The sequence below is a fragment of the Chelonus insularis genome, unplaced genomic scaffold, assembly GCF_013357705.1.
Source record: "Chelonus insularis isolate UGA/USDA-ARS -01 unplaced genomic scaffold, ASM1335770v1 contig_26_pilon, whole genome shotgun sequence".
Taxonomy (NCBI): Eukaryota; Metazoa; Arthropoda; class Insecta; order Hymenoptera; family Braconidae; genus Chelonus; species Chelonus insularis.
The window spans coordinates 63,232-91,155 of record NW_023276457.1 but is presented as its reverse complement, the minus strand read 5'-3'; the positions used below and the strand labels follow the sequence as shown (position 1 = coordinate 91,155).

The window sequence follows — 27,924 nt, the reverse complement described above, 5'->3', positions numbered from 1 at the left end:
TAATTTTTTAAATTTTGTGTCTAGATTTTCTCAACAATATGATCGTCAACCTCGAGGAACAGATCCAATATTACCAGCAGTTTTAGAGTTTTTAGAAGAAACAGAGGAAACGTTTTTTCACGCGGTTATATCTGACGTCGACCCATCAGCTCCACAATTTAAATTAGCACCAACATACACTCTTTATCTTGCTGCGAGATACAGAGCAAGTACACATTATAGACCGGAATTACAACCAACGGAGCGAGCTCACAGATTAACAGTAATGTTAGCAAATGTTGCTACAATGATTCAACAAGTCATACAACAGAGATATATGGATGCATCATCTCTTGCTCTTTGGCTAGCCAATGGCTCAGAATTGCTTCATATGTTAAAAAGTGATCGACACGTTGGTGCTTTTTCAACTCGTGCGCAAGATATTTTGGCTGATGCAGTTCAAACAGCATTTGCATCTTTAGTTCGTTGCGTATCATTAGAATTGGCTCCAGCAATGTCACAATTTATGGCAGACGCTGATGAACCAGCTAAAGAAGCCGGAGTGTTACAAATATTTTCGAATACGATGACCTTGTTACGTCGCTTCAGGGTTAATGCAGCTTTGACTATTCAACTGTTCAGTCATTTATTCCATGCGATAAACGCTACAGCCTTTAATACATTAGTATCAAATGGAAATCTGTGCGTTCGATGGTTTGGACGTAGACTTAAGGCTCGTTTGAATGCTTTAGAGACCTGGGCAGAGAGACAAGGTCTTGAGCTTGCAAGTCAATGTCATCTTGCAACGATAATGCAAGCAACACATTTACTCCAAGCACCCAAATATAATACTGAAGAGCTTGCAACTTTAAGTTCAACTTGTTTCAAATTGAACTCTTTACAAGTGCGAGCTCTTCTACAAAAATACCAACCGGCAGCTGATGAACCAAGATTGACCACAGAATTAATTGAAAATGTTGTAAGAGTTATTGAAAATGTAGCGGATACACTTGCCAGAGCTGATGGAAGGGAGATAAGATTAGAAGAGGAACCAACCTTAGCACTAGCGCTCCTGTTGCCTGAAGACGGTTACAGTTGTGAAGTTATCAGAGGTGTGCCACCAGGTCTTGAAGAATTTCTTGCTCCACTTCAACTTGATGGTTTATGCAGAATGGCGCCACAGCCTACAAGTAGTGGATATTGGACGATATACATGATTGATCATCATAATAATGTAAGTTTTTTCATTCAATCAATTCATTTTATTGTGTTTATGTATTTATATCAAGGTCAATAAATAATATAGAGATGGATTTTTTTAAAATTGAAACTTTGTGGAAGATCAAAGATTTAAGAAATAAACAATGCGAAAAATTGACCTTTATCAATTTATTTGATATTTTTTCTTTAAAGTTCCGCAGTCCAAGTGCCATGAGCAACCGTTCTGGCGGTTATTCAGGTCATATGGTACAAAGCCATAGTCAACCGGAAATTCAAATTATCAAGTTGCATAAATCGACGAACGGGATGGGTTTGAGTATTGTTGCAGCGAAGGTAAAAAAATTTTTTTTTCTTTTTCGCTCTGATAAGTTTATTAAATTAAAAAAATAATCAAAATTAACAACTACATGAATTCATTATAAATCCTCACTTTCAACTTTATTTTTTTTAAACAGACATTAACATATTTTTTACGCGCTCTTGATTAAAATAGAAAAAGTGAAAAAATTAACTTTAATTTCAGTCATGTAGCTAGTAGTCCATAGAAATTCTTGTAACGCTAAATGCATTTTACATACTTAAGTTTAAACTCCCCTTATTAAATTGTTTTTCCTTATTCTTAATTCACAACTGTTACAGTTACTTTTTCTCGGTCAGTGAGTATATTCATTAAAGTTATTGTGTGTACAGGGAGCTGGTCAAGATCGCTTGGGTATTTACATCAAAAGTGTTGTAGCAGGTGGAGCTGCCGATGCTGTAAGTAAAAAAAAAGACTGTCTGTTACTTTTAGAAATAAAAAAAATTTATATCACTTATTAAATTATAATCATTATACATCATGATCTAAAAATAATAATGACGATTATAAAATTAATTCTGTAGGATGGTCGATTAACAGCAGGTGATCAATTACTTAAAGTTGATGGTCAAAGTCTAGTAGGCATAACTCAAGAAAAGTAAGTAGAGTAAATTTTTAAATATTATTATCGCATAATGTATAACTATAATGCAATTTTATCGATGCGACATTTATAGAGCGGCAGAGTACCTGGTTCGAACCGGTCCTATTGTGACACTAGAAGTAGCAAAACAGGGTGCCATATATCACGGTTTAGCTACCCTACTTTCTCAACCATCGCCTGTTATGACGAGAGGTAACGAAAAAAATACTATCAACTAAATATTTTCATTAAAAAATTAAGCATTTCATCTAACTTAATTTCCGATAATTTATCATATAAAATTGTGACGCCATTAGTGCACTTTTAGTACTCGCTCATAATTATCTTCATCATTAATTTCAATTAAGCTAACAACGGTTTCTAATTTTTGTAAATAATATTTAAATATCTTTATGATGAATTCATTTCATAAAATCATTGACCTACATACGTAACAATGCAAAAAATATTTCATTTTTCCTCGTTTGATTTTCATTTTTCTGAAAAGAAACACAGGTTTGAGAGATTGTAATATTATGCAAACAAAAGATATTATTAAGCAGTTATTTAAGTGATAATATGAAAAATGATACTTATCATTTTTAATTTTACCATTTAAAATTATTATTAGCTTAACTTTAATATTTTAAAAATTCAATAATATTCGGAATATTTTTTTCCTCAAACCTGTTTAGTGAATTCATGTATCATAGAAAGCTTTCTATTTCCATCTTCAATAATCATGAATTAAAAGCATTAATGAGCATTCATTAAATTCATTTAAATAAGCTTATTAACATAGCAATGCTTTACTAATGCTTTACTAATTTTTCCTAAGCAGCACATAAGGCTCGACCAAAATCTGAACTATTAGAACAGTCGCGAGTAGGCGACGCAGCACAACCATCGACGTCTTATTCGATGGATAATTTATTATCGGGATCAAAGCAAACGGGTTATCAAGAACGTTTGGTTGATTGGGACTACAGTGAACGCGTTCAACCAGGTGCGACAATTTCTCATCAAGTAACAACTTCTAAACCATCGTATTTTCAATACTATGAATCTCCGCGTCATGTATATTATTCAGGTGTTGGGTCACATTCTATGGGTACTGGTTTATCTCAACCACTAGCTATGAATCGTCAAAGTAACTCTTGTCTTCCTATGTATCCTATTGATGAATCTCCAATCGATGAAGAATTTTTACGGCCAAAATCTAGTTGTTGGGCCAAACGTCCGATTCCTATTATTCAGGAACCTAATCAAATTTTTCTCACTATACCTAATACTACTCAACAATATCCACCTTATCCTCAACTTCCTCCGCCTCCTATCATTACAATTAGTGTCGATAATGATGATATACAGTACAGATATCAGCCTCAAGATGATCAAAGTGTAGTCAATGAACAGGAAATCACGAATAATCGTCCACAATCTTTTTGTTGTTGTAACGAATCTATTCCTTATATTGATCAAGTTGATGATAGTATGAAAGAAGTAGAAAATCTTGAAGAAATAATTACAACTAATCAATCCGAAATTAATGAACACCAAAGGGACCAATCAAAGTCTGTAGAAAATGAAAACAGTACCTATTTTAATAAACATGAAAAGAAAGATTTAAATATATCAGAAAATTGTCCTCTAGAATCGAAATCAAATGCAACACAGAAGAAGAAATTTATTTCTAATTATTGTTGTGCTCATGTGACTCATTCTGAGGAAAATATTTTAGTTGATGTACCTAGAGAGTTTAAAGAACTTAGTTGTATAGAGACGGAATCAGATATTGTTAGTGATACAAGTTCTGAAAATATTCCAATTAAAAATGAAGAAGATTACAGTACAATACCAACGCCTAAAATGCATACAATAATGCCAGAGCTTAATTTGGATCTTAGTGGATTAAATAGTGATGTATCTAGTGAAGAATCAAGCCCAGAAAAGTGCTGGAAATCACCAGAGGAAATTCGTTTAGGTTGTGGAAGAGTTGCTGCATTGGCAAAACATTTTTCAAAACTCGGTGAAGCTGGATTAATTAAATTTAAATCTATAAAATTAAATTCATCTCGTCAATTTGTTTCTGAACCCGATATGACATCTCCACGGGAATGGGATTTGAGAGACACTAGAAAATCATCTGTAAAAGAATTTAAATCAGATACGGATTTAAGTAAAGTTGATAAAAGTGTAATAACAACACCAGAAAAAGAATGGAGCATGATTCTTTTAGATATTCAAGCAAAAACTGACTCAGAAACACAAAATTTTGTATGCTCAGCGTCAGCTGAGAATAATGACCATATTATTGAAGTTAATGTAGAGAATAAAAAAACACAAAATATATCACTAAATAAAGTGGAAAAAAGAAATTCAAAACTTTCAGCAAGTGAACAGCAGAAAATTATAGAACAACTAGAAGAATTTTGCAATTTAGATAATGCAGATGCTCCACTGTTTATACCAGAACAACGAGATGAAGAGAAAATAGAGATGTTCTCTAATTTTAATGATGGAACTTTAATATTAAATAACAACACATATAGTAAAACAAAATCTGTTGACACACCACAAACCCACAACATTGTTTTAAGCAAAATGAATATGCGAAGATTTCGGCAGCATTCTTTGCCAAGTTTATCGAGTCCATTGAGTATATTTCCTGATGATGAGGAAAATGGTAAAATCAATAAACTAGCAAAATATTGGTCAATGAAGGATCTTATACCAGTTAACGAAGAAAATAATACAAAAGATTTATCGAATTGTTTTATTTTTACAAGTTCTAGAGTAAGTTCAGCACCTGAAATATTTCATGATAAGTCTTTAAGTAAAGATAAATGTAACATTGATAATGTCATAGTGGAAAATAAAATTACTATTAATAATGTTGATGTTGGGAAAGAGTCTATTTTATGTAAGAAAGATGATGAAGTAAAAAACAGTGATTTAATCAAACAAGAACGAGCAACAAGTCCAATAGAAATAAAAAGTCCAAAGAAGAGAAATATTAAGTTTCCAAATTCATTTATTCGAACTCGCAATATATCAAACAGCGATGACAAATTAAATAAACAAACAAAAATAAATAATCAGGAATTAAAAAAGACTGTCTGTAAATCATTAGAACAGATTTCTAGTGTAGAAAATGACATTGATATCTTCAAGAACAAAGCTAATGCTTCGCAAAAATTTAATCAAAGTACGTCTTCACTGGGGGATAAAGTATTAAATGAAAAAAAACTCTGTAATAGACATTTTGAAAATTATTTTAGTACCATTCCAATAAAAAATCATCTAAAAATATCAAAACCATTAAAAAAGAAGTCTTTAGTCTTGAGAAAAATATCTAAGAGTGATCTAGATGTGTCTAAAAAAAAACCTACACCACGATTTGAGCGAAATGATTGGATTTTCTGTGACTTTCCACCACTCGAAGTCAACTCAAAATCTCGTAAGCTGGCAGTTAATGTGATAAACATTTTTATAATTGTTTGCACACTGTCTGGTTCATTTGAGCATTAATTTTTTTATTATCAATCAGTTTGTTATGTTAATTATGATAATTTCAATAGCTGCATTTATTCGTTATCCTTTCTATATCCTTTTATTCCTAAATTACGAGCCACAATTGTTAAAATTATTTGTTTAGTTGTTATTGTGTTAGATTATTCTTGTTTACCAAAAATTTTCGTTACAATAATCGTTAAGTGTTATGACAATAGTAGAGAATGAATTTGTTATAAACTTTGCATGATTATGTGGTATTGTTTTATGGCTTATGGCTTGAAAAAGCATTAACTTTTTTGCAAATTTTTGCATCTTGTGCTAAAATAGGACCTCGACGCATGAGTGAACGTGATCTTCCATCACGACTCGGACATGAACCAGCTTCTCAACAAATGCATAGCAGCAAATCTGTCCCAGCCTTGCATAGTGAGTATTTCATCAGTTCATTCAATATTAATATATATTTACATGATCGGGTTATTTACATGATCAATCATCTCATTAACGTCTTTCATTTATTTAATGGAGAAGTTACCGTTACTTCTCAGTATATAAATATGTCCTCTCTTTTCAAACTTAAAACAATGTTTACATTCTATATCACAATCTAATAGACGTAGGAACAGAAGGTAAGCTACAAAATCAACAACAACAGCAACACGAAGTATTCAATCCTGGATACAGTAGAGCGTCGTCAAGTAACAGCGTTACGCCTCCAGTTCAACCACCACCAATGCCAGCTATTAATGGAGCTACATCTCTGAGGTCACGGTCAAGTCACAATCTCCATGACCCTATTAGAATGGGTACTCTGCCACCTAGTGGACTTGTCAATCGACAACAGTCATCGCCGAACCTAACTCCGAGTCAAATGCATGGGAATATAACGAGTAATCTTCAGAATAATGAAGCGGAAAGATTTTATCAAAATTTGAGTGTTTATAGACATCAAGATCCTATGATAAAACAACAGCCGAGTCCACCTCAAACTATGGATGATAGGTATTTTTTTTTTGTTTTTTTTCTGTTCAATTTTTATGATTTCTTTACATAAATTTTAATTTTGTTTAAAAAAAAATTTTCATTTTTACTTTAAACTTCAACGTGAGGACATTTTTATTTTCACATTGTATATTTTTTTAGAAATTTATTACATGCTCAGAAGAATTTAAGAGGATCACAAAGTTCATTAAATCGTCCTATAACTGATATGAACCAAGCAAGAGATCGTCCAATATCAGCTTATATACCGCAAGGTCAACAATCGACTTACCCTGCTAATCAAATACAACAAGGCCCACCTCCCAGATCACAGTCATCTCGAGATATAATTCGTCAAGAAGCGAAGTTACAAGAGATGCAAGAAGAAGTAAGACGTCGTGAATTAAGAGGAGGAGCACCGAACCAGTATAAACCACTAAATACTTACAACGCAAGACCTATGACTGCGGCGCAAACAGCAAACACAGTTCGACCTCCTAGACCTGCAGGATCAACACCAAATCTTGGTCCAAGCTCTCCTAATTATAATTCAAGAGTTCCACCCAACTATGGATATTCAGAACTACAGTATAATCAATATGGGCAATACAACAAACAACAACAAATTATTAATCAATATGCAGTTGTTCCAAAGAAAAATGACCCAGCACGTACAGGTCAGATTACAGATGTAGAAAGAGAATATGGAGCAGATCGATCAATGATTGACTATAGTAGACAGTATGGCACTCACAATGGTTCACAATATCCCACCAATCCTGGTGATATGAAAAATGGTCAGGGAATTAACGAAAGTACAATTAATCGAATACAAAATAGTAATGAAAATAATAGTGATATTTTACCATCGAGACCTCTACTTCCTGAAGAAGGTTACAGAGAGAGTCCACCACCTCCTCCGCTTAATACTGCGACACATCCTTTGTATAATAAACAAGCAGACTCTAGGTAAGATAAAAGACAATGATTGAATCGTTATATAATTTTTTTATAATTTAAAAAACTCTTTCTTTATCCATATAATCGAAATCCTGTCAAGTGTAAATTTAAATGTGATTTATGTTTCAATTTTTATTTTAGATATACTGCAAGTATGCAGGATCCTCCTAGAGGTAGCTATTATCCAGCGTCTGGTGTTACTCAACAAACTCGACAGTATCAATTTAATGCCACAAATCCTTGGCAAAGGGAAGAACGTGAGAAGGAACAAGCTCGGCGAAGAGAAGCAGCAAAATTATGGCGTGATCAACAAATTGCTGAGTTAAGTTCTCTTTCACACAGAACACCGCAACAGGAGGAGCAACTTCGAGCACTTCAATTAGAAAGAGACTTTCAAAAGAGAGCTGAAGAAGCTGCGGCACAACAAGATGATGACGATGAATGTAATGATGTAGAGAATGAAAGTGTTCAACGTGTTCAAGGATTACTGAGAATGGCAGCAAATCAAGATAAAACTGTCCTACCTAATCAACAAAGTACACTAGTAAGATCTAGTACAAATAATCAATCGATACGTGGATCAGTTCTGCCACAATCGAGCATACCGATGACTAATCAAAACTCTGGTCAGCGATCGGGAAATTATGCGGGACAAAGCGAGAGCTCTATGCATTCACAACCAATGTCAAGTCCAGTGTCTGGACAATCATCAATGTCGCCTTCATATAATCCTCCACCATTTGGACAATTGAAGAACTCCCAACCACAAATTAATGAGGATCAGAGAAGGATCGAAGAATATAAACGCAGAGCAGAATATGATGAAAACCGAAAGAGGGAAGAAGATATCAGACAACAACAAATTCATCAACAACAGATGAAACAGTTGTATCAACAACATCAAACTAATATAAAAAATCAACAACACTTGCATCCAGGAATGTTGAGATTGGATAATTTAGTTATTAACGGTCCAAGTTCACCTTCCTCACAAAATGACAATAGTGATGCACCGCCGCCCCCTGAACGAGGTTCTAGTTATGCAGTTATGTCCCAACAAAGTGTATTACGATCAAATAATTCAACTACATCAGCGAATGTCCCCATTGGATCATCTTCAATCAAACGTGTATCTTTTCATGATCCTAATGCAAATATTGAGCAAATTCCACGAACTCCTACTACACCAAATACTACATCGTCTATTACTATGGATACGATCAGAGAAGATCCCAATGTAAGTTTCAGAACTTTTTTGTAGTAAATATTATGATAAGAATAATCTACATGAAGTATTTTACACATCAGAGAACTGATATGGATCGAAATATCATTTCAAAATCATAAAAATGAATTTATTATTTTTTCTATGATTATATGCAAATGATCAGCAGGTGTCCAAGTAAGGTGTAAGTCAGTGGGTCCAGATAATGCATGAAATAAAAAAAAAGGTTTTTTGTGTAAACTGTAGATCCCAATTTTGATGGTTCCATATTTTTTTCAACTTCTTATACTGGCTTTAAGTATTTTGCAACCAGTTGTTGATTACTTATTTGGTGTGCATTTAATATAAACTAAGATTTTCTATATCAAACTACTTTCGATGAATATATAGTTTTAATGACTGATATAATTGTGTAAAATAATTGTATAAATGTTAGAATTGTTTGTTTTGTATATCGTTAAGCTCTACAAAAACCACATAGAATGTTGATAATTAAATAAAAAAATATATCTATGTTAACAGAATTTCATAAATGATGCTGAAACATTGTTGGCATCTCCAAAAACACCGGATGGACCTGGAACTCAATTTAGTGGAACAACTCCAGGCGTCATCGGAGCTCAGGAAGTTTACAAGTAAGTTTTATATCAATTATATTCTTAATTTCTTCTTATGATAATGAATCATGTAATGTAAATCTGTCCTAACAGAGATCCAAGACAAAAACGTCTAGCAGAAAAACAAAAGCAACAACAGAATTCTCAAATGGGTGAAGTGCCAGAAAAGTTAAGTTTTAAAGAAAAGATGAAGATGTTTGCTATGGAAACTGGAGAAGACGGCACACCGAGAGATAAAGTAAAAATATCAAGGGCGCAAAGAGAAATAGATAATATTGGAAGTCCTTTAAGTTCATTAAACAATAATAATAATAATAATAATAATAATAATAATAATAATAATAACAATAACAACAACAATAATAATAATAATAGAAGCTAAATTCTATCTCCAATGGTACGATCTCTTAAATCGTGAGACTGAATAACAAATGACGAGGGAAATCAATTTGAATCTTGACTACAATTATGAAACTCAGTATTTCGAATTTATAATTATATTAAAACAACAATAGTATGACTATGATTAATTTTTTTCGAAGAATTTATACGCAAAGGAGTTTAAATAAATGAATATATAAACTGAGCATGCATTTGCTACTAATTATTGTAAATATAATAAAATAAATCTTACACACAGCAAATGCTTACTTATATTCTCTATTTATGTGCATAAGAAGTCTATTTAAGTATGTTGAATTATCTTTTGAAATTTTAAAATTTGAAAATTGAAATGATTAATAAATGCAAGCATAGAATCTTAACTTTTAATTTTTTTAAATATAAATACTACCTAAAGATAAATTAATTAATTAAAAAATACAAGTACTATAGATCAGTGTGATCAGAAAATACGGAAAATCGACTCCGATTAGATTAACGTCCATATTCAAATGAGAAGAAATGATAGCAATATTAGAGAATAATTCAATAAAAAATATATATATATATATAGTGTAATAATTTAATTAATTATTCTACAAAGCCTAAAAATGTTAAATGCAGTTGAAGGCAATAATGTTTTCTATTTGTCTGGCTAATCAACGACTATTAATCACATTCCGTGTAATTAATATACAGATTAAAACTAGAAATTAATTTATAATTTATGAATGATATATAAATTGTCTATTTTATATATTAACTCTGGTATCAAAACTAACACTGACTTATTTCACACGATTTAATATTTTCACTCGAATCAAATATTGACATTGTAATTTTTTTTTAGAATTTCTACAATATTCTTAATATTATGTGATACAAGGTTAGGCTGTAATTATTAACATTTGAAGTGTAGTTTAATCTACATCTTCTTTTCTTTAAACATGAAAAAATACTTGGCATTTCCCAGTATTTAATGATGCACCAACATCGAAGATCACGATCAATAGTTTGATAATCTTTATTTTAGTATTTATTTCTACGATTATAAATATTATTGTATTAATTTTGTTTATATTGTATTTTACATTTTTAAAAATGTTTTGTGAATTTTTTGCTACAAACGAATTAAAAATTTTGTTTGATTCATAAGAATTTATTTGCAAATTGATATTCAAAAGATTAAAATTTGTAATTGATGGATTAAGTCAAAAAAAATTGCTTCCTTGTTTTTCATATCTTAATGTAGTAGAAAAATTTTAAAAAAGCAAATAAACAAACGTAGCCTTATTAATGGTGTAGAAAATATTTGTTAATGAAGAAATAGATGAATGTCTATGACTCTAATCTTAAACTTTACTTCGTATAGAATTTTATAAAAGTTAGCGTAATCAAAATTAACTTTCTCCTTGTTGTGTATAGCAAATACATTCGCACTATATATTTTGTATCACTGTTTTGATTATCTTCGAATAAGTAGTGAAATACATAAATTTATATCAAAGTATGATAGTAAAATCATGTATCATTATTAGTTAATTATATTCAATATAACATGTTATATTCTACCTTTGAAATTTGATTTTTAGAGATCATTCTATTTTTTAATTATTGTATTATTATAACATAGAAATATAACATCAACAAAAAATAAATATACTAAAATTTATAAAAATTCTCATAATTTATTAATAAAATTAGTACGTAAAATTGTATTTCCATTAGAATGGAAATTTTTAAATGACTTCCCACCAATTTGAAGAAATTAAAGAAGTTCTAATTTAAAAGACTTGTAAGTAATTTTATTGTTTGATACAATTATTCATATGATAAAAAAATATATTATAATATTCTACTTCAACTGATAGGATTTAACTTTTTAAATAAAGCATGATATATTGATTGGGCCTTAAATTATAAGCCATTATATTTATAAAACACGTATTTAATAACTCTCTAATTATTCTGTTACAAAAATATTTTGACATTTTAAAAACTCTCTCAACGTATATTCTTTTACATTTAAAAAACCTTTATAGCACGCATGTGTGATGGATTAATCCAAATTATCCAGAAATTATTGATAATTCGGGAGATTAAGTACTTAAAAACTGTAAATATTTTATAATTGTAATTCGTGACATAATTATTACATCGGTGTATATGATAAATTAGTAACGAATTAAAATTATACTATTTAAAAACAAACTAATGACTTTCCTTAAATAAAATGTAACAATAATATCAACTTATTTTATTAATATCAATAGTATTATTGTTGTTAAATATCTTGTTTTATCTAAAAGAAGAGAAATCATCATCATCAACACCTCTATAAGCACGCAATTTTTTTACTGCCTCTTTTAAGGATTTAATTGTTTCTTGCATACGTTTCACTTTTTGAGCTAAAACTTTTTTCTCTTTTGTCAGTACCATAACCTTATGTTGAGTAGCACGTAACTTTAATTGAACTTCACTTGGAGAATTTGTGTAGTAATGATCATGTTCTGCAGTTTCTTTACAATGTTTAATCTCCATTGCAGATGGACTTATTTTTAGAATTCCTTCTGTAGTTTTTATACTTGTATTTGATGTAAGTTTTCCATCAGACACTGAATTTTTTAAATTACTTAATCGTGGTGGAGATTGAACTATTTTCATATCTAAATAAAAAGAAAATCAAAATTCTAGCCAATACTAATCAAAATGTGACACTAAAACTGTAACTTACTTTCTAATTCAGAAAAAGGTTGGTCAACTGATGATGAATTTTTATTTATTCCCTCAGCTGTAAGACTTGTATTAACGCGTAAACTATTAGCTTGAGTAGTGAGCGAAGTTGTTTTATTTTCTTTGATAATATTATCTATTAAAGATATGCTAATATCCAGTTCGTGATCGAAAATCGTAGGAATACTTCCTTTACGTAGTCTAGGTCTACAATCACGAAAATCAATGCAATTTGGTGTAAAATGATCAGAACATAATAAAGTATGTTTTGATGGAGACCAGTTAGTTTTTCCCATGTTTCTTATCCATATTGATTTCAATCTTTCGTTCATGGGAAATCTGTAAAAGATAAAAAATACTGTAATTGAGAGATATGTCTATTCATGTAAATAATAATATTAAATAAATTTTGGAAAGACAACATAGCTTATAAAACAGATGACAACTCGATAATTGTATTGTTTAAGTAAATTAGAATCAATAATTTGACTCATATACTTATTATAACAATTGTATAGATAACTATGAAGTTATTTATTAGTATAAAAATAAGTAAATATTAACTAACGTGTGGAAAGATCGTTTATCTCCAGGGACAGATGTTTTTTTGCAGTAAACACAGCTACGCATGATTGATAAAAGTTCTTTATAATATAACAATATAAATACTTTGCTTAAAAGGTCAATAAATATTAATTAAAATAGTTTTGTTAAAATAAAATCGAATTTGAAAAGAAGTTATCTTTTTGTGTAGAGGAACTATAGAAATTTATTTTACTATAATAAGTACAAAAAGCAATATATCAAGTGGTCGAATTACAGGACACTAAATTTTCAATTGAGTAATTGTATTTTGATTGTTAGTAAAAAAATCTACACTCAAGATGTCGCCCTATAAACTTTCCAAAAAAAGTATGCAATAATTAAACTATAGATATATCTTTATCGTTTACATGTTCATTCTATGCTTGACTTTTATGTTAAAAGCTAGTCAGTGTCTCGTGGTCGGCTTTTCGATGTTTAGAATAAAAGTGAACTTTACATAGTATTAAAGAAAAAAAGCAAATAAAATATGGGTGCTCCAGATACAACGACAACTACAAAATTACCTTTAAATGGCACTACTAACGATTCGATTGATGATTTTGGTCCAAATTTGAAAATTTTACCGACTAATGACCAAGTTAAAGAACTACAAACAATTTTACGCGATAAGTAAGTATGGCTTTGTAAAAAATAGCACGAGGTTTTATTCCTGTAGATATGCATATGCTAAATCCCTTGAGCTTATACTCCATCGTCATCAAGTAGTCAAAATACTTTTTTGTATTAATCGTGTATTATATTTTTGGTGTTTTCAATTTCCAGAAACACTTCAAGAAGTGACTTCAAATTTTATGCAGATCGTTTGGTAAGATACTTCTATTGAACTAATTTTCACAACAAATGCTTAATCATTATTAATTATACTATTAGGAAAATATTTATCAAGTGGTTCCATCAAACACTTGAGAAATAAATATAAATAATTACATAGAATCATGAAATAAAACTTATCAGAGTTTTTATAATTGTTTAGATAAGGCTTGTCATAGAAGAAAGTTTAAATCAATTGCCATTTACAAAAATAGTCGTCACAACTCCAACTGGAGCGAGCTACAAAGGTTTAAAATACCAAAAAGGCAATTGTGGAGTGTCCATAGTAAGAAGTGGAGAAGCTATGGAACAAGGATTGAGAGATTGTTGTCGCAGTATAAGAATTGGCAAGATTTTAGTGGAAAGTGATTTAGATACCCACGAGGCCAAAGTTGTTTACGCAAAATTCCCTGACGATATTGCTGATCGTAAGGTGTTGCTCATGTATCCTATAATGAGTAAGTAATCAAAATTCATTTGAACTTTATTTATCGAACTAAAGAGAATAAAAATAGATAAGGTTATATATACATTAATATTTAAATGAATTGATTATCAAAAGTACACAACCATATTATATTCTCTTTTTGGTGTAGCTTCGATGAATTTAACCAATACCTTAATTTTTTTCGATTGCATAACAAATGAATAGTAAATTTATTAAGTAGTCATTTAAGTAACAAGTAAATTCTAAAATAAAGTTGTCTAACAATTTACCGTTACAAACATTCACGGTATTTAAAAGAGATATATTTTATAAACTATCTATAACAATATTAAATATTTTACCAAATCATAAAATGTTATAAAAATTAATGATTTAATGATGATATGATTCGAGTTAATTATTCAGTCATTACAATTACATAAGCATATTGAATTAATGCTTCTTGTTCGTATAAAATAAATAGTATGCTGCAATAATTTCGTTTCAGGCACTGGAAATACTGTGATAAAAGCTATAGCTGTTTTGAAGGAACATCACGTTCTTGAAGAAAATATTATTCTTTCAAATTTATTTTGTACTCCAGCAGCTGCCAAAACTCTAGTCACTGCCTTCCCTCAGGTGAATATTATTTATTTCATTGAATTTTCATTTATTTTTGTGCCACTCTTACTCCCATGATAACTGTATCTTTTGGTTTTCAATGACCTTTAAATTTTCAAGCAACTACAACATTATATATATGTTTATATATTTTTTAAATCCATAATTATAATAATAATGTTTCCATAATTATAATTATATTTTAGATGAAAATTCTAACCTCGGAAATCCACAATGTTGCACCGAATCATTTTGGGCAAAAATATTTTGGTACGGACTGAATTCATAAAATATTTTTTAGATGTAATCATAGAGATAATGTAATATTAATCATGTACTGAAATCGCTAGACGACTAAATGATTGGGAATAAGTTTTGTTTGTGAAATACAAACTGTTGAAGGCTGTTTGTTATAAAAAATTATTTTTCACAATCATGTTTTACTAATAAATGTATTGATCATTGATAATAATTGCACTCTACAATAAGAGTCATTTTTAACATACGTTAATTGAGTTTTTAACTATTTCTATTGACAAACTTATTGAAGCTTTGTTTTGAATATTTTTTTTGAGTCTCTATTTTATTAATTTTTTTTAAAGACAAATAATTTGTACAAAAATTCCATAAGAAAATCAAGTAACTGTATGGAAATTTATGAAATACTTCTACTGTCGTTAGCGCACAGTTTATATATGCATATGCCTTCACTAGTTTGTTACAATTTAATAAGCTGTAAGACTGCGAGCAAGTTTTGTGTCACACAATAATTTGCTAGAGGAAAAAAAACAAGATTTTTACTAATTTTTTGTGGTTGTAAAAAATTGATTCAACTTTCTTATACATAGTCCAGTCAATATGCTTTTTAAAATGAAAGTCCGTTGAACATGAACCAATTTTGTTCATTAGATTGTTTTTAGCCATGGCAGACATCAGTATGAACAACATCAGTTAATGTTCAACGGACTTTCAAATTACGCTGTTTTTTAAAACATGTTGACTGAACTATATACATTGTACAGATGGATAATAAATACGAGCTCTGTTTGTAATAATTATTCAATATTATCAAATAAGTTATCAGTAATACAGTTGTCCGTATCGCATAAATTTTATGCCATAAAGTACTTCAATATGTAGTACTTGATTAGGTCTACATTATTATTATTATTATTATTATTATTATTATTATTATTATTAATATGTAGCCGAATTACTATTATTATCGTGATTACTCTCAAAAAAATTGGCTAACAAGTTTTTCTAGTTCAGTAGAAGAAAAATGGTATTATTTGCAAATTTTTAAATCAACTATTGATTATTGATTTTTATTTTTACATATGCACGATATTTTATCAATTATACTTATTTGAAGATGTGATAAAATTTTTGTTAAGGCTCTCAATATTAAAATTAAAAACTAGACAAAATTCTTCTGATATAAATTGGAAAATTTATTGGCCACTTTAATTCGATAATAATTCTATAACTATGTATGATAGAGAATCTCTAAGAATTTTAATTAAAACGGTAAAATTCAATATGATTCTAAATATATAAAATCAACATGATAAGAGACAAGCATAATGATTAATTAATTTTATAAAAAAGTCAGTAACTATGCCAATGTAAGATTAAAAAAAATTAAGTTACTTAAACTTATGCATAAATTGGATATATGTTATATCTTTAATCTTGAAATAATAATGGCATAATGTATTTAAAACATGGATTATTAAGTATTGTTCTTTACCGAAAAAGAAAACAAATGTAGAAAAGAATATTAGTTTTTTGAGTGGAGAGTTATCATCATATATTTGATATTTATTTTTTTCACAAAGATTAAAAAAATATTTTTTTTCGGTATTACGAAAACCAATGTGAATAATAAGATTAAAAATTGTTTTGTTTATTTAACAATCTTGATTTTTTAAAGATTGATTAGCGCATTTATTGTTTTTTTTCGATAATCAATCTTTATATACTTAGAGATGATTGCATAGAAATTTTCAATTAAATTTTAGTCTAATATATAATTAACTTTTTTTTAATTAGTCAACTGTGCAAATTGTATTTTTTATCATTATAATTAGACTAAGATACTGTTGTAATATACAGGATGATAATGATGTTTAGAGGTGAATATTTGTTGAAATTTTCGTAAAATATGTTTAAGAATCATGAGGTGCTTTATTTGACAAAAAATAAAATAAATTAAAACAATTATAATGCAAAATAATAATTGTAAAACCATCAGGTTTTTATTTGTTCATTTTATCCATTTGACTTATTTATATGTGATGAAATATTTTTCATGATATATATTTATCAATGTAGTCTTTACTAACCATCGATTAAAAAGTGAACATTTTCTAGAGTTGGCATTAGAGTATAAATTTTAAAATTCTATAAATGATTAAAATTTATTAAAAATGGGAAAATACCCTATTTAACTTCTAACATTGTTTTGTAATCAAACTTCTTCAAAGTAGTTTGGGATAGAAAAAATAAAAATAATATACAACAATGATTTCGAAATTGTTTTCAGGATGTGCATATGATGGTATAGTGAAGGATCAAACAAACATGAAGAATTTAAGGTGGTGAATCATTTATTCTGAGTTAGAAAAAAAACATTAATTTAAGTGCATTAAAATCGAGATAAAGCTGATACCAATATTTGAAAAAATGTTTTATTAAATTTTTATAATGTAGAAGACTATTAATGATTTTATGTTCAAATTTATCAGATAAAAAATTTCTTAGAATCATAATAGTATAATTTTTTTTAACTATAACGTATTTTATTAGTAAATTAATTCTATTTATATAACAGTATTCCATATGATATACAATATATCTTATGTATAATGATAATTATTAATTATAATAATTTTTTGTAAATATATGATGTGCAAATATTTAAAATTTGCTGTATATTTTTTACTTTAATCAAAGTAAAATTAATATCTAACAGCCATAGATTAAATTTATACAACCGGAAGTTAAGAACTTCCTACAAATAATAACTTATTTTGAATTGAATCTTCAATTCAAATGATTTTCTATTCGACTGTGTCTTTTAAACATTATTGCATACTGAATAATCGTCTATAATTTCAAAAATGTAGTGATTTGATGTTTTTCGAATTTACTATTTCTGTATCTATCAATTGTATTCACTTTAATGACTGATGTTTTTTTTTAAACTGAAACCACTGATTAGGTACAAAAATGATAAGAAAGTTAACATAAATTCTTCCTCTTTATAAAGAATTACAAGTTATGGATTCAATGGGATTTTAACAATGACAACAGCAAAAAATATTAGATTAAATGTACATTTATGAGCATAAATTCTACGAAGATAATTTCACCGAGAAAGCTGATTGAAAAACATTGAAAAACTAGGCCGCTTTCATTTTAATATAAATATAAATCTAGAAATAATAAAATTCTATTTCTTATCAATTTCAATCACTCCATTTGATTTTTTAATAGAAATTTTTATAAAATTTCTTGTACAAATACAGTTTAATTTTTTTTTATATTTTTTCATTATAATAAGAAGTTCTACTTGCAATTTACGCGACTTTTGAAATATTCTTCTTTTGTATTTTCATTTAAATTATTTGAGATAATTCCCTACTTTCTATATTGCATTTAAATGAATAATTAAATCAATTCCAAGCGCAACAATAAATTATAGTTTAACTGCAGTCAGCACAAAATAACTGGCGATAATCATAAATGATAGAGAAGAAGAAACAATACATCGGACATATAAAGTATATTGTTTGTTGGCAGTATTTTGATACTTGGTCTTAAATGATAATTAAGGGGATCTTGGTAAAAAAATATTTACCGATGGAATTATTACCTCAAAGTCATAACAAAAAATATAATTGAGTCAAATACCCATTTAGTGTTGATCTCATTATTCTTCTTTCTCTTGATCATCTGATTTCTCTTCGTTCTTGTCTCCATTCTCTTCCATTCCATCTAATTCAGAGGACTTTGATTTATCTGCATCCTCTTCTTTATCTTCAGTGTTTGAATTTCGTCTTTCTTCCGTATCACTATAGATAAATTAATTTAAAGGAATTAGGCGAATCAATTGAATGAATTGGATCTCGAAGCATGTTAAAATGATCGATAAAAAGTTTTGAAAATATTTACCTGACTACATTGGCGATGCTTACGTCTTTATCAGTTGACGCCTATAAATAAAAAATAATTCATTTTTTAATTAAATTATTAATTAATTTTAAAGTATATTAAATAACTGTAATATTAATTATAAATAAAATGAATCAAGATCATTTACATTTATTATCAATTGATTTAGTTAATGATAGAAAATAAATTATTAATATTCATTATCTTGAAAAATAGAATTAATGAATGCATACATGAATAAATATTTGAATAAATTACCTCTCGACTAGATGTATTCCCATTTTGTCGAATACTAGTATTCTGAACCTTACTTTCATCAAGTGATTGATTTACTGAGTCTTCAGATGAGAGTAATTTTAAGAATTTTTCTAATTCATCTATTTCATTAGCTAAGTCAAAGTCTTCATAGTCCTAAAGGTGGTGATAAATTACCAATTAATAATTATTCAAAAATGATTTCGTGATAAGCAAATATTAACTATTGTTTGCAAAACATAGTATGCGAAACAAATACTTACTCCACAGTAGTCTTCATCGTTAAATATTTGAGGTGGCAATGGATGTTTACTATCTTTTGAAGTACTATTAGCTTGCATAAACTCTTTTTCATCTTCTTTACCAGGTTCAGTTATATCAATAATTTCATATTGAACATTTTTACTGTCTAAAATCATCAGTACCCTTTGTTGTCTTTTTTTCACCTGAAATGATGACGTCATGAATGAGAAAACTTTATATGAGTCAGAATAAAAGATATAAACTGCATAAATCAATTATAATTTATAAATAAACTATTTTGTACAGTTATATATTGGTAGAAATAAGACAAATCAATGACATGAAGACTATTAAATTAATTTATCAAATTATTTGGATGTGCCAATCACTTTACGTTATTAATAATAGACTTGAGCATCCAATCTCACAATAAAAGTCTCTCCAATTAAATTTTATCAATAAAAAAAGTTTCAATGATAACAATATAATTTCATTTCATCTATAGAATAAGGCGGAAGGAAAACCACAACAAAAATTTTTGATTTAAATCAGGGATTTTCTAACCAAAAAATCAATGCAGGAGTCAAGTTTCTGAAGAGCAGAATTTATGATGACTCTAAATGAAAAAATATCGCACAATAATGTGGCTAGACGGTAATCTGATACACCTGACGACGCGTATGGATCACGAAATGTCATAAGAGTGACTATCTATTCGGAATTGGTACTGCCCAAAGTCCATTTTACATTCTATAATCTAAAGTATCACAATTGATTTCACACTCACTTCCTTATTGCCGCTGATGCCAGATATATAAATTTTCACAACCATTTTCAACTATTTTTGTTCAAGTTATTAAAATAAAAAAAAACGTTTTATTGTTGTCGACCGGCTCCAATATAATTTGTTCAACTAAATTGTGGTGTATTGTACACGTTTTAAAGCCTTCACTCGTCTCAGTGGTTGATTAAATAGTAAACGAATCGGAGCCACCAAGCACAACTGCTGGTTATGGACTCCCCGTCGTTTTTGTAGTATAGATATACATCAGCAAAAAGCCCTAGTCTACTCTGAGGACGCTCAGATACTATTATATGTGCTACTGCTACTAATACTACTACGCAACAAATAAAGGTATTAATGTATTAAATTTTAGTGAAATAAATGTTTAAAACAATATTCAAAAATAAAGCATTGAAGTCTAATAAAGGCTATGACTGTTACCTACTTTGCCCTCTCACTAAAGATGGATCTCAAATATTTTATGTAATAATTTATTCGCCTTATTTATCCGTTATTTTGTTATACACACTCAAAAGGCTTATTTCACGTTTAAATTAATAGTTATTAACAATGTAAAATCAAATGAAAACTTATAATTTTGGAGTCTATATTTTGGAGTATCACAATTGGTATATTTCGACGTTATGAAGTCTCTAGAATCCAATTAAATTGATAAGTAATTAGTCTTTGAAGTACTTAAATTAATTTGTTTATTTATGGTTTAATTGGAACCAAAGTAAATTATCTATCTAAGGTGCTATATAGTGATCCGAAAACAATAAACGTCTGCTATATTAAAATGTAAAAACAAAAGTTCCTAGAAGTTGAGACGTCAACTGAATATTATCTAATATTATTTTTAAAAAACGTATCTACAATTAAATAAAATAACAGTAAATTAATAACGACTTTTGTATGACACAGAAATGGTATAACGTCGTAAAACACCACAAATAATGAGAAATTGTAAATTGAACGTTTTGTCACAATTTTATCATGTATTTGACATTAATATTTTCTTTTCCGACCATTGATAAAGTAGATATTCTATGGTAAGTCAACAAAAAGCGTATTTAGTATGTACGAGCTCGGAACAAATACAAACGATCCTATCATTCCAATCATATCGATTTTCAATTTAAATATAACCATAATTAAGAATTTCTAATTATATTTTAACATATACGCTGACAAGTATTATCTACTACATTGGATAAGTATGGAAAATGATAGCTTGGACAAAACTTTTGCCATCATTGGCTTTATTTTATTATTAAATAATAAAACATCTTATTCTTCGGTCAAAAACAAACTAAAGTATATTTTAAATTGCATATTAAGCAACACATTATCATATTTTTCCTTAAAAAGAAAATGAGAAAATTTTTTAATTGCATATCAAGCAATACATAGTTACATTTTTCCTTGAAAAAATGAAATATTTTTTGAATTGGATATAAAATGATACAAAATAAAATTGCAACTCATACTCAAGTGTTAGCTTATCAACTCTCGTTACAATTGTCCCGCACATTGGACATCTATAACATTGATTTCCTTCTTAAGCGATTGAAAAAAGTCAAGAAAAAGTCTGACGTCTCCTAAAATATTTCAAAATTTTTCTAGATAAAAGTCGATTATATTGATTTTGAAATTCCAAAATTTTACCAGAAAAATTTCAGAATGTTGCCAGGACAATTTTAGAATTTTTCTAATTTTTGTCATAAAAAAATCAATAAAAAGCCAGAAAAAAGTTGAGAAAAAATCAGATATTTTTGAGACTTTTTCCAGAATAATTGTAGCCAAATTCTAAAGATGTTCAAATTGTCAAATTGTTTTCAGAATTATGACAGAGTTACGAGAAATTGTCGAAAATACTTAAGAAGATTTCAGGTATTTTCCACAATTTTGTCAAAGTTCTGCTCGAGTTTTACCAGAGCTTTAGCAGAGCTTTGCCAGAAAATTATTTCCATAATCCTAATAGGGAATATCGTGATGAAAGAATATTTTCTAAGTCACATTTTCCTTTTCAATCTATTCATTCCTCATAAAATCTTCCGTGTAAGAAAATATTAAATCCTGTTGAAGAATAGTGCCACTACAAAGTGCTAAGTCGTATTTTGTTTTTTAATTTATTTACTTCCTATAGAAACATGTACAAATTGAGCCTATTTAAATGCTCAAATTCTTATGAAAGCATCGAGGGCAATAAGAAAATATTTTCTATGCTGTATATTCCTTTTCGTTGTATTTTCCTTTTGAATCCATCGACTTGCTATTGAAATTGTGCTAATGTTCTTCTTTTGAATAATATAAAATCTTATCACGAAATATTGGAAAAAAATATAATTTCTGAGTTGCATTTTACTTGTCAAATTTTACAAATTATAATTATTTTTTTTCTGCTTGATAAGAAGCAAACGTGATTAATGTTTGAATTATTATCAATGTTCGACTCAAACTGATTAGGCAAAAGTCATTAAAACATGAAGACATGACATTCTAATTAGAATAGCTTAGTCATTAGCGTACTGGACTTGTGGACCCGAGGATACCAGGATCAAATCTCAACATAAACAGGATTTTTTTGAGCAAAGTTTCTAATAAATTCCATTGGAAGTGTATATTTAAACAACAAATCTGTATAAATAAAAACCTCGAGAGCGAATTATAAAATTTCTCTTATGTAAACTGATTTTTTTTTTGTGGTAATAAGATGGTAATAAGATCTTCCTGAAACGTTCAATAGGTTTACCCTTAATTTAATAGGAAATTCTGAAACCACAATATTCCCATTGAATTCTATCAAATCCTATTGGGCAATTAAAGAGAATTCAGCATTACATACCTCAATGGGAATAGTAATTAGCGTTTCCCCATAGGATAACTGAATAAGATACAAGCAATTTCTATAGAAAAATATCTTCAATAGGAAATTTCCCTATTGAACTTCGTCCTTCCAGTAGGATTGTTTAAGCAGCGATTCTTCTCGATAATTCAAATATGGCGTGCTTTTATAATGCAATGTTACGTCATCTAAAAGTAAAAATAAAAACAATTTACATCATTTCGAGCTCCTTTAACATGTGAGCGAGGGTCTTTAATTTATAATACTGCAGATAAAAATAAGTATCAAAATATTAAATAACAACAAATGTCAACTCAAGAAATGTGCAACATTTCATAAAATGTTAATATAAAAGATGCATAAATTTTATGAAAATGTATTTTTGCCATGAATATTTACGTTTGTTTTTACAGAATTGAATATCTTGTACGTACCTCAAAAATTTTTTATTTAGTCTATTAATACAGTAGTTAATAATACTATTTTTAATAGTAATAATCGAAAGTACCAATTATTGAAATACTCAATGTTATGTTTACAATAGTATAAATATTCGAATTTTATTGTACTTTTGTTTAATATAAAATAAATTTTAACTTATTTCATCTATCTTTTTCCATTATTTTCAACCAAGCTACTAATTTAATTACTTCAAAAGTGGCAGTGGGTATTTTTCAAATTCAGCAACGAATGATAGAAATTTATCATTGTAATCTACGATATAAATAAAAAATAAAACAAATCAGATATTTGCTATTAAAATAATTTTTAAATTCATCATATTTAGTATCAATTAAAATTATAATTTCACTGCGAATGTTTTATCGATTCATTACCATTAATATTATTCATTATAATTTTATTGTAGAACTAAAATATATTACGTTATCTTTTGGCAAAGTTTGTGTCCATTGCTTTTTCAGATCGTTGGATATTATTCATGTTAGATTTTATCCTAGATGCGACAGTACTAACTTCAGTGGCTTTCACTAGTTGTTTTCTATAAATAAATTGATGAAATTAATAAAATGTTAGTTGAATTTTACATTAAATCTTTTTAATGATATAAATGAGAAAAAACCTTATGAAATCACTGCTATATTTTTTGTTATTTTGTTCTCTCTGATCTTTTTTTGCTTGTTCTTGATATCGTTTCACACTTTTCTTACGTTCCTTTTCACGCCAAGAGGCATTTTCCATCATCTCTTTAAGCTTTTTTAATTTTTCCTTATCAGATAGAATTTTGTTTTTAAAAGAGTGTCGATCATCTTTTTTCGTGCTACTTGATGAATCCTTATGACTCTTAGATTTATGCTTAAATAAAGGTCCACTGCTGGATTGTTTTTCACTCTATAATTAAACAACGAAATAAATATTACACTTTTGATAATGTCAGAATGAAATAATTGAAATTAATTTGAAGTACTTACTACTAGTGCTTGAAGTTTTTTTAATTTTACTGGATTCTTTAAAAGTTTACTTCGAGATTCTATTTCCTTTTTTTTAATTGCATACAAAGGATCTTCTTGTAATTTTCGAGCTAAATCTACTTGTTCATTACCAGTAAATGACCTTAATGAAGGTGGAATACATTCTAAAATAAAACAATTTCACCAGAATGAGAGAGAAGCGGTGTATAATTTTTTATAAGAATTTATGGAACAATATGATCTTGAATTATATTTTCCAATCTTATGAGAATTAACTGGGATTGTTGGGTAGGTTATTACCCTGGTAAAACAAACCGACAAAAACTCATAATTTCCGACAAATTCTAACACATCATTAAGTGGGATATTGCACATTATCATTGCAACTTTGGAATCATCAAAAATTTATATTATTCAATCTCTGACGTAAGCTGTACTCTCTGAAAATAGAACAGTGAAAATAATGAAATACACTGCAAAATCAGTGAATATTAATTGATTTTGCAATATAAATTGAACCACTGTTTGAATCAGTTGTGTTATATTTACTGATTTTGCAGTGTATTTCATTATTTTCACTGTTTCGTACGTAAGCACTGTTTACTAGGGCAAATCAAATATTGAATGAGTTAGCCTATAAATATTCGATATTTACCATATTCTACATGATTAGTTGCAGCTCTATTACGTTCAGCATCTTTCTCAGCTTGGGAAAATTGTTCAAAATCTTTATCGATCTTTTTTCCCGTCAAATAGTCTTCTCTATTTATTTGATTAGGTCTTTTATACATCCAATCTAACTTTCTATCTTCCTTCTTTTCAATAACTCCTTGTTCCATTGCATATTTTTTCATATCTTCTTGATCTCGTTCCATTTCTATATCTCTCTTTAACTCAGCAATTCTTTTCTTTTCTTGATTGTCTTGTTGTTGAGCTTTCCATACCTTTTGCATATTTTTCATTGTTGATGGATGCCATGATTTTTTTAAATTCTAAAAACCATAAATTATACTATATTAAATAACTTGGATTTAATGGATAATAAAAATTAAAGTTCCATCATTTTAAGGTTATACTAAGTTTTTTCATATTAAAACAAACATGCAAACTTGATAGAGTTGTCCATTATGCATGTTTTATTTTTAATATAAAAAAGTAATGATACTTAATCAATGCTGAGTTTGTTTATATATTTGGCATAAATTCAGCTTCCAATTAAAAAAAAACTTCAAAAAGTTTATTTGTTGATGAGCTACGATCAATTGTTTAAAAAACAGTAGTACAAATCTTTATGTACTCACCAAATCTCCACCACCCATCGTTGCGATGAATTGAATTGTTTAATATTTCAATTTGCACTACAAAAATATTTAGAATGATAAGTTAACAAGCTTTACGAAAATATAAACACTTCAAGAATCAGCTGAGAGATTTTTCAGCAGGGTGCCATAAGGTAATTGAAAAGAGCAGAAGGCCTACCATATTAAAAGATCTAAAAATAAAAATCCCTTCATAGTATTAAGCAGAGAGAAGTCTTCTCTCTGGTATTAAGTCCACTGTATATTTATTATTATTATAATTAAAACTATAATTAATAAGGAAAATTGATAGGAATAACTAAACTTGTTTTAATTACATAATAAAAAATAACTAAATTATTTAATATACAATTATAAAACTACCAAAAATTATTTATAACTTTTACAAAAGAGCCCAATCAAAATTGTAGAACAATAACAATATCCCCAAGGGACATTTGGCCCACACACTATAGTAACTGCATTTAAATTGAAAAATTACCGACGGTTGATATTAAAAATTGATTGTTGGTAAAGTAAATTTGTTAAGGTAACTAAGAGAATACAGCCAGTGAAAGATGAATGTGAATTTGAACAGTTGTTTCTCTTTTGAGATTATTAATATATAAATGGTTTATTATTATTAATTTTAAAGTAAATATAATTAATATTAGATTACAATAAATAAATTTATTAGAATGTTATCGGCATGTAAAATTTATTTAAAAATAAGAAATAATATTAAATCAATATCAATTAGAATAAATACAGATTTCATTTTAGGAAGATATGAATGTTATCATATTGGATTGGACCAGAGGGCAACTTATCAAATAGCTATAGCAAATACTGAACTCGTTGGTCGTCAGTTAGCTGTAGTTCTGTTGGGGGCTATTAATTTAGGAACAAAAGTAAAAAACATTCATGTCATTGGATTCAGACTTGGAGAACACGTGGCAGGATGTGCATCTGAAGTACTCAATACTAAAAAGCTTTTGATTGGTCGCATAACGGGACTGGATCCAGCTTCTCCATTCTTTCGTCGACATGTATTACGAGAAAGATGAATTCACAAAAGTTGAATTCCTCTGATGCCAATCTTGTTAATGTCATTCACACTAATGAAGCTGAAGATTTTGGACTTTTCAAGCTTATTGGACATATTGATTTCTTCCCAAATGGGGAAGTTCAACAGCCTGGATGCAATGATATAAAAAATTCGATTGTATACAATCATTTTCACGGTGAAGTATAATTTATTAACTTCCCAGTGGGAAGTTATAGTAATGGGTCCGATTTTGTGAATCCCAAATTTTGACATATCTCCACGTTTCAAGGTCCCCAGAGTCGAATACGATCGTTTTTTAGTGGACGTCTGTGTGTGTATGTACGTATGTGCGTTCGGAATTATTTTTCGCCTCGATTATCTCGAGAACAAAAAATGATATTGATGTGGGACCAATTGCATTCGACACGTAATTGCACAACTTAGAATTGATTAGATTTTCAGCAAAAATTATACCATTTTTTAGACAAAATTTCGAAATCTTTAAAAAAATATGAATATTGAATGATTAGAATACTTGTATGAACATATGGTGACAATATTTCATCGAAAAAAAAAATTTTGAAAAACAAAATCAGCCATGAAAGAATTTTAAACTCGTGTCAGGATTGAGAAAACAGCATTAAAGACGCTATAATAGTCAATAATAATTGTCAATAATATGGAATTGTGTTCATAACAATTGAACATTGTTACTAACAAGTGATTATTGATCATAGTAATATTTAAATAATAAGTTTTAAATTGCTATAAACAATAAAAATAGGGACCCTTTTTATATATGTATATGAGTACTTTTAACG

The 27,924-nt window shown here is 28.5% G+C and overlaps 5 protein-coding genes across 15 annotated transcripts in view; 2 read left to right on the top strand and 3 right to left on the bottom strand.

The window, feature by feature from the left end:
• cno (adherens junction formation factor afadin) overlaps positions 1-11,419 on the top strand; it is a 47,825-nt gene extending 36,406 nt beyond the window's left edge. The window contains exons 10-22 of one of the 5 annotated variants that reach the window (XM_035080193.1): positions 25-1,213; positions 1,393-1,533; positions 1,891-1,956; positions 2,083-2,156; positions 2,236-2,354; positions 2,983-3,633; positions 3,724-5,601; positions 5,985-6,083; positions 6,272-6,659; positions 6,801-7,607; positions 7,740-8,835; positions 9,346-9,458; positions 9,534-11,419. In XM_035080193.1, the coding sequence (XP_034936084.1) occupies positions 25-1,213; positions 1,393-1,533; positions 1,891-1,956; positions 2,083-2,156; positions 2,236-2,354; positions 2,983-3,633; positions 3,724-5,601; positions 5,985-6,083; positions 6,272-6,659; positions 6,801-7,607; positions 7,740-8,835; positions 9,346-9,458; positions 9,534-9,822 (6,910 nt within the window). In that variant the 3' untranslated portion in view covers positions 9,823-11,419. Of the gene's footprint in view, positions 1-24; positions 1,214-1,392; positions 1,534-1,890; positions 1,957-2,082; positions 2,157-2,235; positions 2,355-2,979; positions 3,634-3,723; positions 5,602-5,984; positions 6,084-6,271; positions 6,660-6,800; positions 7,608-7,739; positions 8,836-9,345; positions 9,459-9,533 lie in introns of all 5 variants that reach the window. The other 4 variants (XM_035080188.1, XM_035080189.1, XM_035080190.1 and 1 more) reach the window with 4 other exon arrangements.
• A 283-nt stretch (positions 11,420-11,702) lies between these two features.
• Positions 11,703-13,308, bottom strand: LOC118065092 (THAP domain-containing protein 3-like). Of its 2 annotated transcripts, none has more exons than XM_035080147.1 (3): positions 13,123-13,308; positions 12,556-12,893; positions 11,703-12,475 (listed from the first exon to the last, which is right to left on the bottom strand). In XM_035080147.1, exons 1-3 carry the CDS (start codon positions 13,182-13,184, stop codon positions 12,120-12,122), a joined length of 756 nt encoding a protein of 251 aa, XP_034936038.1. In that variant the 5' UTR covers positions 13,185-13,308; the 3' UTR covers positions 11,703-12,119. The 2 variants fall into 2 exon arrangements, with proteins under 2 accessions (XP_034936038.1, XP_034936037.1); XM_035080146.1 differs by having other exon boundaries at positions 11,717-12,487.
• Positions 13,309-13,507: 199 nt separating this feature from the next.
• Positions 13,508-17,734, top strand: kri (krishah). 2 transcript variants are annotated; one of them, XM_035080182.1, is made up of 6 exons: positions 13,508-13,769; positions 13,923-13,965; positions 14,134-14,428; positions 14,906-15,036; positions 15,225-15,288; positions 17,567-17,734. In XM_035080182.1, exons 1-6 carry the CDS (start codon positions 13,627-13,629, stop codon positions 17,623-17,625), a joined length of 735 nt encoding a protein of 244 aa, XP_034936073.1. In that variant the 5' UTR covers positions 13,508-13,626; the 3' UTR covers positions 17,626-17,734. The 2 variants fall into 2 exon arrangements, with proteins under 2 accessions (XP_034936073.1, XP_034936074.1); XM_035080183.1 differs by lacking the exon at positions 17,567-17,734 and having other exon boundaries at positions 15,225-17,257.
• An 834-nt stretch (positions 17,735-18,568) lies between these two features.
• On the bottom strand, positions 18,569-21,272 carry LOC118065107 (SH3 domain-binding glutamic acid-rich protein homolog). Of its 2 annotated transcripts, none has more exons than XM_035080176.1 (6): positions 20,921-21,272; positions 20,483-20,813; positions 19,716-19,898; positions 19,456-19,608; positions 19,198-19,238; positions 18,569-19,097 (listed from the first exon to the last, which is right to left on the bottom strand). In XM_035080176.1, exons 2-6 carry the CDS (start codon positions 20,525-20,527, stop codon positions 18,956-18,958), a joined length of 564 nt encoding a protein of 187 aa, XP_034936067.1. In that variant the 5' UTR covers positions 20,528-20,813; positions 20,921-21,272; the 3' UTR covers positions 18,569-18,955. The 2 variants fall into 2 exon arrangements, with proteins under 2 accessions (XP_034936067.1, XP_034936066.1); XM_035080175.1 differs by having other exon boundaries at positions 20,925-21,272.
• A 521-nt stretch (positions 21,273-21,793) lies between these two features.
• Positions 21,794-26,391, bottom strand: LOC118065114 (pre-mRNA-splicing factor CWC25 homolog). Of its 4 annotated transcripts, XR_004690137.1 has the most exons (8): positions 26,059-26,391; positions 25,413-25,749; positions 24,758-24,921; positions 24,409-24,677; positions 24,212-24,327; positions 23,762-24,041; positions 23,328-23,515; positions 21,794-23,254 (listed from the first exon to the last, which is right to left on the bottom strand). XR_004690137.1 is itself a non-coding variant. In XM_035080184.1 (6 exons), the coding sequence occupies exons 1-5, from the start codon at positions 26,074-26,076 to the stop codon at positions 24,213-24,215; spliced, it is 903 nt and encodes a 300-aa protein (XP_034936075.1). In that variant the 5' UTR covers positions 26,077-26,390; the 3' UTR covers positions 21,797-23,515; position 24,212. The 4 variants fall into 4 exon arrangements, 1 of the variants encoding a protein (XP_034936075.1); XR_004690136.1 differs by lacking the exon at positions 23,762-24,041 and having other exon boundaries at positions 21,798-23,254; positions 26,059-26,390; XR_004690138.1 differs by lacking the exon at positions 23,762-24,041 and having other exon boundaries at positions 21,798-23,212; positions 26,059-26,390.
• Between the last annotated feature and the right edge of the window lie 1,533 nt (positions 26,392-27,924).